The sequence below is a fragment of the Notechis scutatus genome, chromosome 1, assembly GCF_049901735.1.
Source record: "Notechis scutatus isolate UNSWTSFEM ecotype Mainland chromosome 1, rNotScu1.2, whole genome shotgun sequence".
In the NCBI taxonomy this organism is placed as follows: Eukaryota; Metazoa; Chordata; class Lepidosauria; order Squamata; family Elapidae; genus Notechis; species Notechis scutatus.
The window spans coordinates 243294646-243306927 of record NC_142009.1 but is presented as its reverse complement, the minus strand read 5'-3'; the positions used below and the strand labels follow the sequence as shown (position 1 = coordinate 243306927).

Sequence of the window (12282 nt, the reverse complement as noted above, 5' to 3'; positions counted from 1 at the left end):
GATGTACTCAGTACTTGGTTTGGGCCCCTTTTGCAGCAATTACTGCCTCAGTGCGGCGTGGCATGGAAGCTATCAGCCTGTGGCACTGCTGAGGTGTTATGGAAGACCAAGATGCTTCAATAGCGGCCTTCAGCTCTTCTGCATTGTTCAATCTCATGTCTCTCATCTTTCTCTTGGCAATGCCCCATAGATTCTCTATGGGGTTCAGATCAGGTGAGTTTGCTGGCCAATCAAGCATAATAATCCCACGGTCGTTGAACCAGGTTTTGGTGCTTTTGGCAGTGTGGGCAGGTGCCAAGTCCTGCTGGAAAATGAAGTCAGCATCCCCATAAAGCTCGTCTGTGGAAGGAAGCATGAAGTGCTCCAAAATCTCCTGACCCTGGACTTAATGAAGCACAGTGGACCAACACCAGCAAATGACATGGCTCCCCAAATCAACACAGACTGTGGAAACTTCACACTGGACTTCAAGCATCTTGCAGTGTGTGCCTCTCCATTCTTCCTCCAGACTCTGGGTCCTTGGTTTCCAAATGAGATGCAAAAGTTGCTCTCATCAGAAAAGAGGACTTTGGACCACTGAGCAACAGACCAGGTCTGTTTTTCCTTAGCCCAGGTAAGATGTTTCTGACGTTGTTTGTTGTTTAGCAGCAGCTTGACAAAAGGAATACGACATTTGAAGCCCATGTCCAGGATCCGTCTGTGTGTGGTGGCTCTTGATGCACTGACTCCAGCCTCAGTCCACTCCTTGTGAAAGTCCCCAACACTTTTGAATGGCCTTTTCCTGACAATCCTCTCCAGGCTGCTGTCATCCCTGCTGCTTGTGCACCTTTTTCTTCTACACTTTCCCCTTCCACATAACTTTCTATTAATGTGCTTTGATACAGCACTTTGGGAACATCCAACTTCTTTTGCAATTACCTTTTGAGGCTTTGCCTCCTTATGGAGGGTGTCAGTAATGGTTTTCTGCACAACTGTCAGGTCAGCAGTCTTTCCCATGATTGTGATTCCTACTGAACCAGACTGAAAGACCATTTAAAGGCTCAGGAACTCTTTGCAGGTGTTATGGCTTAATTGGCTGATTAGAGTGGGACACTTTGAGCCTAGAATATTGAACCTTTTCACAATATTCTAATTTTCTGAGATTGTGGATTTGGGGTTTTCATGAGCTGTAAGCCATAATCATCTCAATGATGACACATCACGGCTTGAACTATCTTGCTTTGCATGTAATGAGTCTATTTCATATATTAGTTTCACCTTTTAAGTTGCATTACTGAAATAAATGAACTTTTGCATGATATTCTAATTTTTCGAGTTTCACCTGTAGAATATTCCTGGAATATTCTAATCAGGCAGGCTGATTCTGATTGGAGGCACAATTCTGAATGTACCAGGGAATGAAGTCATATGCAGCTTTATGGTATTTAAATTATATCCAGAAGCCTACTGGCAACCAGTGTAAGGTCTCAAGTACATGTATAATATGCTGTTAGCATTTAATGCTAATTAGATAGAGTGGTGTGGTGATCTAGAGGTGGAGCTCTCGCTTCACAATCAAGAGGCTGTGAGTTTGATCCTAGGTAGAGGCAAATATTTCTCTCTCTGGGCACACTGAGAATATATCTGCTGAAAAAAACCTCCACATTGGTGACAGGAATGTCCGGCTAGTAAACACTCAGCTCCATTCAGTTTCCCAGACTTCACCCTGCAAAGGATTATGGGGTCGTTAAATGATGATTTAATGCTAATTAGGTGGGCCCCTACATTTTGTACCAAGTGCAGTTTCTGAGTGGTGTTTAAAGTTAGCTTTCTAAAGAGCAATTACAGCTGTCCATCTAGGAAACGACAAGAGCAAAAGTTACCACAGAGAAATCCTCCACCTCCTCCTCCTCCTCCTTGTAAAGCCACAACACACCAACCAGTTGGGTAAAGTTGCTTCTGGCAACAGCCTCCACCTACCCACGTTGCAGTAGCTGTGAATCTAAAAAGAATCCCTCAGGAGTGACGCTACTCCTTTGATGAACAACACTGTAAAAACTTTGATGAACAATTTTGATTGGGATCTACTTCGGTCTGCTTCTTCCCATTACTGGAGAAAACAGTACAACTTTACCATTCTGTAAAGTTGTGACAAATAGCATTTTTGTTTTTGTTTTTTTAAATTTATTCACTCTGTTTTAATACTGTAGTAAGCATTGGTGTTCACAGCAAAGGAAGGGAGAATCAGAGTAATGCAAGCGATGTCCAACATAATTTTTGCCTGTGAGAATGACATGAAAAAGGGGTTGAGCCTGTGAGGTGATACTGCTTATGTCCTTCTGATGACAGCTGGGAGATCCTTGTAACTCTACAGGATGTGTGGGCTAATTCTCTCTATAATTATGCATTTTTCCTTTTCAGATTCAAATATTTTAGTCACTTTCCTAACATGGCTTTCTTGCTACTAGACACATGCCAAAAAGAAGGTCCCTGTACATGCCTCAGAAAACAATCCTGCTTTGCTTAAATTAAAAACTTGCTGAAAAGTATTGATTAACACTAAAAACAAAAACAAATGGAAGGAAAAATAGTATGTTAAACTTGAAAAATAGTGAATGTATTTACTTGTATTTCATACGTCTAACCCCTGCCCTTCTCCCTCAGAGAGTACAAGAATGCAAGGCAATGCCAACAATTAGCCTTACCTCTTTGCTAATATCCAACTTGTAATCTTCGGGCTCTATATCTGTCTCCGTTACTGTCACAGGGTCGATTTTTAACCAATTATCTCCCATTTTTTGTTCTGTGCGCATTGCTCTTTCCAATAACTGCAAGTCAAATTCTTGCTCCCGCTTCCACTAGTAACAGACAGGAAACAATGACATGTTTTACCATTGTGAGTAATAAATTAGCAAATGTTTATCATTACCTCAACCTTCGAATAGCTAAAATGGAAACCAAGGGCTACCATTGAATTTAATCCTGGATTCTCACTTGATGTCTACCCTGATGAAATCTGCTACATTTCCAACCAGTAGAGATTAATCTAATTTATTTATTTATTTATTTATTTTGTTGAGCATGTATAGATAATAGATATAAGTATAAACATGATTATTAATACATGAAATGGATACAAATAAATGGGAATAAATGGGAAAGTGGATAGAAGATTCTAGAGTCTGACTTTACATGTTAGGAGTCTGAGGTAATTAGATTTATCTATAATCTATTGGACCAGGAACAAAAGTGTATTCCTTGGAGAAAGTTCTTCCAAAATGTGATATATAAGGGAAATGCAGTAGGTCTTTGCCTATGAGAGACACACAACCTACAATTGGATCAGATGTAGTAACCCCAAGAGCTCCAAAAGTTATTATCATGTAATTCTTAAAGTTAATGAAACAGAAAGTAACCATATTAACTTCATTTAAACTGTAGTTAAGAAAACAAATGAATTTTTGAGATTCCCAAGTGGAGAAAACAGCAAGAGCAAGAGCACTTAGATTTATATGCCACTCCATAGTACTTTACAGCCATCTCTGAGCAGTTACAGAGTCAGCCTATTGCCCCCCCAACAATCCAGGTCCTCATTTTACCAGCCTCAGAAGGATGGAAGGCTGAGTCAACCTCAAGCCCTTCAGGATCGAACTCCAGGCTGTGGGCAGAGTTAGCCTGCAATTCTGCATTCTAACCACTGTGCCACCTGGGCTCTTCAGCTGGCAAACTAACATATGTCTGAAAAGCAGAGACACAGCTAAGACAGACACTGGCAGACAGGTGGTCTGCCTGGGTCAATGGAACTTCTCTGGGCAACTAAAAGCTTTGAGAATCACTTATTTGTACTTCCGAAAGCATCCCCAGGCAAGGAAATCTTCAAGAACCAGAGGGAACCTGTGGGAAACTCACAAGTAGAGCACCAGGAGCAGAGGAAGAAATATCAAGCTGACAGTCTCATGCACAGCCTATTTTAAAGACACTGGGTTTGCTTAAAATTCTACTTACTATCTAGATTATATAAAAAATTAAAAACTACAGAGGTCTTCAAACAGCAGCCTAAAAGGGTTTGAACTACAGAAGTTTAGAATAGATTAAGGGGACAACTGAAATTGTTAGATCGTTTATTATAAAGCACTTTTGAATTAATTAATACATGCCTCCATTCCAATAAGGACTGTTTAAATTTCATTAAGTCTTAGTCTTATCAAACAAAGAGAATAAGCAAAAGTTGTGAAAGATCATATGACCATAGAACTAAAATATGCTGAATGGGACTAAAGAGTTCAGGGCATAGAGAAGAAGCAAAAAAGAAAGCCTCTTTTTACTTTTTAGATTTTTTTTCTGGGACATATATATCATGGGTTTTGTTATGTCTTGACCTGTTCACAATTTTTTTGGAGGGAACTTAAGGAAATTGGGAGAGGAAAAATGAAGCTATGTATTCTTATCCTAAGAACAAAATATCCTACCTAAATTACTGAAAATTGTGGATCAAGCCGAAAAGTGGTAAAGAAATGCTGTGGAATCCCCTTTTAAGAATTTATTTAAGTTGGCATAAATGTGTATCATACCAAATACAAATACATAGAAAGCACTGAAATGCTTCACCTGTTTCTAAGGGTAGATTGGTTTGTTCACATAATGACGTCTTGCCAATCACAATAAAAGCAATCTTACCTTTGTGTCAGTCATGGCTAGATGTTATTTTTACATGCCTGCGGTGAAAGATGATAGCAGACAAGCAAAACCACATCATTAAAAAAGAGATCTTTGAAATAAACAGGGCACTTAAAACACTAAATAAAATAATAAAAAGAAAGTCATCCTGAGAATTAGTAAGTTGTGATCAAAAGGCAGAAAAATCGTCTGGTTTCCTATGATAGAAGGGAATGAATCAAGAGTCTCTAAACAACAAAATTAGACTCAATTTCCTCTGGGCAACAAAAAAAAAAAAACTTAGCTGAAACTAAGTTCTAATGAAATTAGAATTGGAAAGTTTCCAGTTAAAACTAGGAAGTAAGAGCTTTCTTGCAAAGACTCATTTAGAAAGGACTAATTAAATAACTGCTGCTTGTAGAAAATCTGTAATTCATGCAAGCCATCCATCTCAGAACTGTTGTTATTCTATTAAATGACTTAAAAAAATTATGAAGCCCATCAACATTTCAAACCAGTATTTTGGATTGTATTTTTACTTCAGATATGATGTGATTTAGATAACTATCTACCTACTAAAATCAAATAATATAGATCACTACTTTTTATGTTTCTTATTATTTACAGCAGTGATCCCCAACCTTTTCGATGCCGCGGCCCGGTTCCGGCATCAGCTGGGCGCCGCGGCCTGGTACCGGCATCAACTGGGCGCCGCCATCTTTTTTTGACGAAAAAGATGGCGGCGCCAGCGCTTCCGGTGAGCTTTTTCGGGTAGAAATGGCTTTCTACCCGGAAAAACTCACCGAGCGTAGCGCCGCCATCTTTTTGATGAAAAGTGCTTCCGGTGAGCTTTCTACCGGAAAAGCTCACCGGAAGCACTTTTACCAAAAGATGGCGGCGCCCAGCAACCAGCGGCCCGGTAAGGCTTGTTCCGCGCCCGGTACCGGTCCGCGGACCGGCGGTTGGGGACCCCTGATTTACAGGCACTCCATGCTAATCTAGGACTGTTTTTTAGCTTTTTCAAGAGAGGTAGAACTTTAGCACATTGTAAACTTGCTTTCAGAGTCACTAAATACTTTCAAAATATGATAGAAATAATGTTCAGAATTACCATAAATAATATACATTAAATGTATTAATTGCTTCCATCTTTTTATCAGAATAGCTTAAGTTTCAGGTGTCCTATTAAGCCATCCTCCAACTAAGATAAGCTAACTGTACAACACTCATACAGTAATAACGTATTTCATTTATTTACAAGTGTTGCACGGGTATCTTTTGACTATAACATGAAAGTCTGAAATATAATGTGCACGTGTGATAAATGTATTTTCCCATTCAGCTGCATTATTTCAATCCATAGATCACAGAAAATGTGCCCTATGAGGCTGGATGGCTGGACACTGTATTGTTCAAACAAGACTTTTATCATGAGAACTTCTGAAAGAGTTTCAGAATGCTTGTTCCAAAGAAAAAGAAAATATAATCTTGTAAAGGTCTATATGCAGTAGAACAGGGGTGTCACACTCAAGGCCCGTGGGCTGGATCCAGCCCATGGGCTGCTTAGATCTGACCTGTGAGGCCACCCTGGAAATTGCAAAGAACCAGCCCACAGTACCTCTGCTAGCAAAAACAGAGCTTGGGGGGCTGCGTGTGGCCCGCCTGGGGCTCCATTTTCGGCCATGATGGTTGAAAGTCCTCTGCCAGTAAAAATGGGGCTGCAGGATGCCAACGTGGCCAAAAATGGGCCCGGGGGGGGGGGGTTTGCAAGCTCTGTTTTCGCTGGTAGAGGGCTAGCAAAACAAACTAAAAACAAAACAAAAGAACAAATGTTTTTCCTTTTGCATTTGAGTATGCAAGAAGGGACAGGAAAGGAGAAAGGGAAAGAGGAAAGACAAAGAAAAAGATGGGAAGAGAGGAAGGAAGTAAAATAGGAGAAGAGGGGAAGGAAGGAGAATGAAGAGGAAGGAAAAAGGAGGAAAGAAGGAAGGAGATTATAATGAGAGTGAGGGAGGATCTCAGGGAAGTCCTGCCTTAGCATGTGGCCACCACTGATGCCCCCGACATGAGTGACATCGAGCTGACCATGCCTGCCACGGCAACACCTACCCTGGCCTCTCCCACCCCAGCCCCCAGCCCCCTGAGGTCAAACACATGCGGCCCTCAATGAAATCAAATTTGACAACTTTGCAGTAGAGTTGTCAAAGATCCCAAGAGTGCATAGGATATGTATAGCTATGTATGGGTGTAGATGTGCGTGTGTACATGTGTGTGTGTTTTATGTAAGCATATGGGTAGCTATAGGCTTTCTTTTGTCAGCAGGCAACAGAATTTCATTTTTAATGTGGGCCAGTTGCTCACAGTAAAAAATGACAATAAAGGTTATCTTAGATGTTCTGTCCCACTTGTCATAAAGGGTGTAGCACTCAAACTGCATGAATATTCCTATTTCAGTGATCACATTAAAGTGTGTTACTATATTAGATGTTTATTTGCACAATAGAAGACCAGATCCCAGACCTCTGCTCCCAACCTTTTGGTTCAACACTGTTTGTATATTGAATATCCAAGGACAGAACTCCACTCAGGATTTCTCCACTGGATGAAAAAGGGGAATTTATTTTGATTGACTCCTCCTTTCTTCTGTAGCTCACTTAAATCTCTGTTAGGTACTGAGAACAGTGCAGAAAATACAAGAGACATACAGTGGAGGTTACTTTCTCCTATTTATTACGGGCAACAACTTTGTAGAACCAGTCTAAGATATTTTGGGGGGGAAATATATTATTCATGCACAAGCTTTTGATTTTTCACTCAAAACGTACCTAACAAATTTGTATTTGTTAGGAATAGGAGCATCTACTTAATTTGAAGGTAACTGCACAAATTAAAATTGCAGACTTTAAAAATGGAGGGATTTCTGCGAGAAAAGTTCAATCATTCTCACAATTAAAGCACACACTGTAACCAAATGCCTACTCAATATTCAAGCCAGGCCTGATTGCATCCATACATGTAATATAAGGCAAAATTAACCTACAAGTTATACTAGAAGAAATACATGAATTCAATATTAGGAAGCATTTTTATTGTTGTTGATACGGAGTCCTTTGCATCAAAATCAAATGACAATCCAAGTATTCTGCTCAATATTTTAATGTCATACTACATTTAAAAATTGATCTTTTAAAAAAATATCAGTGCACTGTATTAAAAGTAGATTTACACATACAATTTATATAACATTACAAACTGTGCAATCTAATTACATATTTCATTTTTACCATTTTGGTTGCTAAGTTATTGTAGTGCTGTAAATTGTGCTTTCAAACATTACGTTTTGTGCACCGGAGCCCTTTGGGTAAATGATATGTTTCTTCCTGGGCTGTGCTATTTTTGATTTTTACAGCAAAAATGAAGACCAACATGGTATGAAAATATGCTACGTTGTTTCAATTGTTAAATATTATGAAATGTTTGTATTAGAAATTAATACAAATTTGAGAGCTATGTTTTTTTAAAAAAAAGTCAGGTTCAAATTTTGCTACTTAAATATGTAATATGGCAGGGCTTTATTTTTTCCTTATGTTTTAATACCATTTCTTAAAAAAATATAACTGCAAAGATAAATATCTGAATGCACCAGTTTCCCTTAAGTGTTTACATAATTACTTATTACATTAATGGCTCATGAATGCCTTATAAATTAATGCAACCAAACAGCTATTTAAAATGGGAACACAAAGGTGAAAAGTCAATAACCGCCAACAAAATTAGAAATTTAACAAAAAGGATACTAAAATGCAATTAAGCCTGGCAGAAACTGAGTTTAGTCAGAAATAGTTTTAAATAATTAGAAACTTAAAAAAAATTATGTAGGATGAGTGACTTTAAAAGCAAGAGGTCTTGTGCAATGAATTAGGCAGGTGATGAGCATAAATAATTCTAGTGTGCCAAAAGGAAAAGACAAAACAGTGATTGCATAAACCCTCAGTTTTGAAAACCCTAAATAAGAAAAAGTCCTGTGGTACTTTGAAGATTAACTTTCACGTATCACGACCTATCTTACAAACAGTGAGGGAAAAGAATAACATTATTTGCTTACTTTAAAAAAAAGAATGAGACCAGTTAAGTTTTTTCCCTCTTCAAAGTGTCAGACTTTTAAGTAAGTTATGAATGAATGGGAGCCAGTAAGGTATTGGGGCTAGACTAGAATTGAGCAGACTCAGGTTCTAGCCTTTATAGGCATTTTATTTATTTATTATTAAATTTTTATATTGCCTATCCCCCACTACAAGGTGACAAGGCATGGAAACTGTCAAAATGACTATTTGACATTTTCTCTTGGGAAATTGACATCTATCTACTGTATGTTCCCTATTGGATCAGCAGGGCAGACTATGTCTACAACAGGGATGTCTAACCTTGGCAACTGTAAGACTTGTGGACTTCAACTCCCAGAAATCTCCCAGCCAATTCTGGGAGTTGAAGTCCACAGGTCTTAAAGTTGCAACAGGTTTACAACATTAAATGAAAAGGTTTTCATCTGCAGTGGTTTGATTTAGGCTGATTATGTGAGAAACATTCAGAGTTCGTCATATAACATTCAGAGTTTGTTCTTACATAAAACAGGGAATGGAACTACCGGTATCTTAAAAGCAAAAACCAAGGATATAAAATGACGTTTCCTACTAACAAAAGGAGAGGTTTTATTTGAAGATGGGGGACAATAGAGATTCTGAGATTATCATGGATAATATTCCTAATATCGTGGAACCATGCAGTGTGAGCCATTATTTATCCATATAACTATATCTAAAGGGCAGAAGATAAGCCATCTGCACTTCCACAGAGTCATTCGATTTCTTTAAAAATATGTTCAGAAGAGTTGTTTATTAGTGCCAAACTAACCTCAATTTTGTACATGTGTGTATGCATGCATGTGTGCCCATACCCAGAATTAGATGTGTTAGGACAGGGCACTATTGGAATGATCAGATCCTGATTTCTTTCTGTCATGCATCTCTTACGTAAATAATCAAAATCTGATATACTGGATACATTCTTATACTTAGTCATTGAATACATTCTCATTATTTAGCTTGATTCTTAGATGATTATGTATTTAATGGACTCTCCTTTAACCCCCAAAAGCTTATCATAATAAATCTGCAAGTTTTTGTTGCTTTTGCAATAACAGCCTAATTCAACTATCTCCAAATGTTTTCATAATCCTAAAAAACATGACCTATTAAATTTTAAACTCCTAGAGCTATCTTAAAAAGTAAAACTTACATTTTTGCAGTATTTTTCATTTATGGTTATAACTGGATTGCTTTATTTCAAGTTTAAATTGACTTTATTTTCTGTAACTCCAAATTATTTTTAAAAATGGAGATGTGCTGTGATTTGAGGACAGTACAGGAAACTAATTCCACTGAATTTATCTGAGCTCATTCCTTTATTTAGGAAAACATCTTGGTAACCTAATCCTAAATTTTGCTATCCAAAGTTTGATAACTGAATGAAACTGGCACCTTCATTCACTGTGTCTGTCACTGACAGTGGCCATTTCTAAGACTAACAACACACCCTTTATTTGGCAATTTAAAAAAGCAGCCCCAGTTATTTTAAATTGAATTGTCTCTTCTGAATAAATAGATCATGTCTATGGATTACAGCTATTTCCTGTAAATGAATTATATTAGTATTGATGGAATATTCTTTATTATAAATATATTTAATGGGTATGTAAGATATTAATGATTGCAGTGGGAATGATTATTTGCTTAACTGACAATGACAAATTATTGATTATCAAATTATCAATTGACAAATTATCAGTTTATATTTAACTTGGAATTATTTTTCCTAATCAAATGGAGAGCCTTTCTAGAATATTGTTCACACCTTAGACATAAATGATCATTAGCAACTATATGAAATCATTAGATTTGTTCCTATGTTTAATAGTTAATATATAAAATTTCTGAAAACTTAAAATTATAACCTATGAAGTCCTTATATAACATAACCATAGATACTATTTTTTTAAATTGTGCTAATATTGTCTACTGGGCTCATTCATTTATGGTGCAATCAGAAAAAAAGTATTCTACTTTCATAACCTTCTAAGAAAAAAAATGATTAAACCAACTTATTATCTACATTGAAATATATATTTTCTTTCTCACTGTACTTTTCTTACGCCAATTTGTTTCCTATTTCCTATGTGAAATTGTCAGCATTTATAGCCAGAAGCCATTTTCTGTTATGCACACCCTACCTACTGAAATACCATCATTATATAATTAAATAATACAAGGTGACATGCACTCTCAAATAAAAGTGCTTACTAGAGAAGCTACAGATCGTTTTGTTTTATCTAGTCCTGTTAAGGCATGTCTAACATACTGAGCCTATGTCTGCAGAACCAGGCTGGATGAATGGTCGTGATGAAACCGAATGTCTTTCTCCTTGACCAAGAGTTCTTTTACGTTCACGAACGATTGCCTTTTGATGTCGTTTCATTCTTTCTAATTGTTCTTCAGCACTCATTTTTCCTCTTTGGGGATCTCCAGAGTATAAACGTTCCAAGGCACTCTTTGGTCTTTCCTTGAAAATGACACAGAACATGTTTTTAATTACATTAAAAAAGTTTTAGTATAATTCCAAACTACTTACCTTTTTAATTAACTTACTATGGACAATATTGACCTACAACTATGTTAGTTTAAGAGGCTGAAGATGACAGAACTATCCTTTCACTGTTTTCTTTCAATGCAAACTGTCCAAAAAAACAGTATACAAACTTTACAAACTTTTGCTTAGAAAATGTATAGTTTGGAAAAATACTTGATTAAATTTCTAGGAGGAAGCAAATAACATAGAAAAATTGACTATAATTTTCTTCGAGACAATGGACATAATTTGGATGATGTGCAAGTACCTAATTTTTCAGAAGAACACACAATTAAGAATTATGTTACAGAAACTGTAACAACTAAACCAGGGGTGGGATTCAAATTTTTAACAACCGGTCCCTGTGGGCATGGCTTAGTTGGTGGGCGTGGCCAACTCAATATCACTCACATCGAGGCACGCATCTCCTCGCCTGGCCTCTCATGACTGTGGGGATGCTGCAACAGTCATAAGCGTAAAAAATGGTCATAAGTCACTTTTTTCAGGGCCATTGTAACTTTGAATGATCACTCCACACAAGCAAAGTACCAACAAAGGAGGGGGAAAAAACTCCAGAGACGTTCCTGAGACAGGAAGTCTAGTCCTGCTAAGAATGTAATAAGGGTTAACGGAGAGGCAGTTTCTGTAAGCAACCCCAGAATGTTTCCTTCCTGCCTTCCTTGCAGGATTAGGCCAGTAATTTCTTCTTTTTTTAAAAAAATATATAGTTTATTAGTTTTTACAATTAAAACCAACCAACAATACATACACAAATAAGCAAAGGAAAAGAAAGGAAGAAAGAGAAGGAAAGAGGGAAAAATTTAGAAAAAAGAAAGAAAAAGAAAAAAGGAAAAAAGAAAAAAAAAGAGAGAAGGTTAAAAGCATTCTTATTTTTACAGTTTGCAAGATCTTTTTCCATAACCTTAAATTATGTCATGTACACACACCTGTTCTTTACTTATATCG

The 12282-nt window shown here is 37.2% G+C and overlaps 1 protein-coding gene across 1 annotated transcript in view; it reads right to left on the bottom strand.

Moving 5' to 3' along the window:
* The window catches only part of PLEKHA7 (pleckstrin homology domain containing A7), a 133790-nt gene that overhangs the window by 9167 nt on the left and 112341 nt on the right, over window positions 1–12282 (bottom strand). Inside the window, 2 exon segments of the mRNA XM_026668327.2 lie at window positions 2685–2837; window positions 11050–11250. Coding sequence (XP_026524112.2) covers window positions 2685–2837; window positions 11050–11250 — 354 coding nt within the window.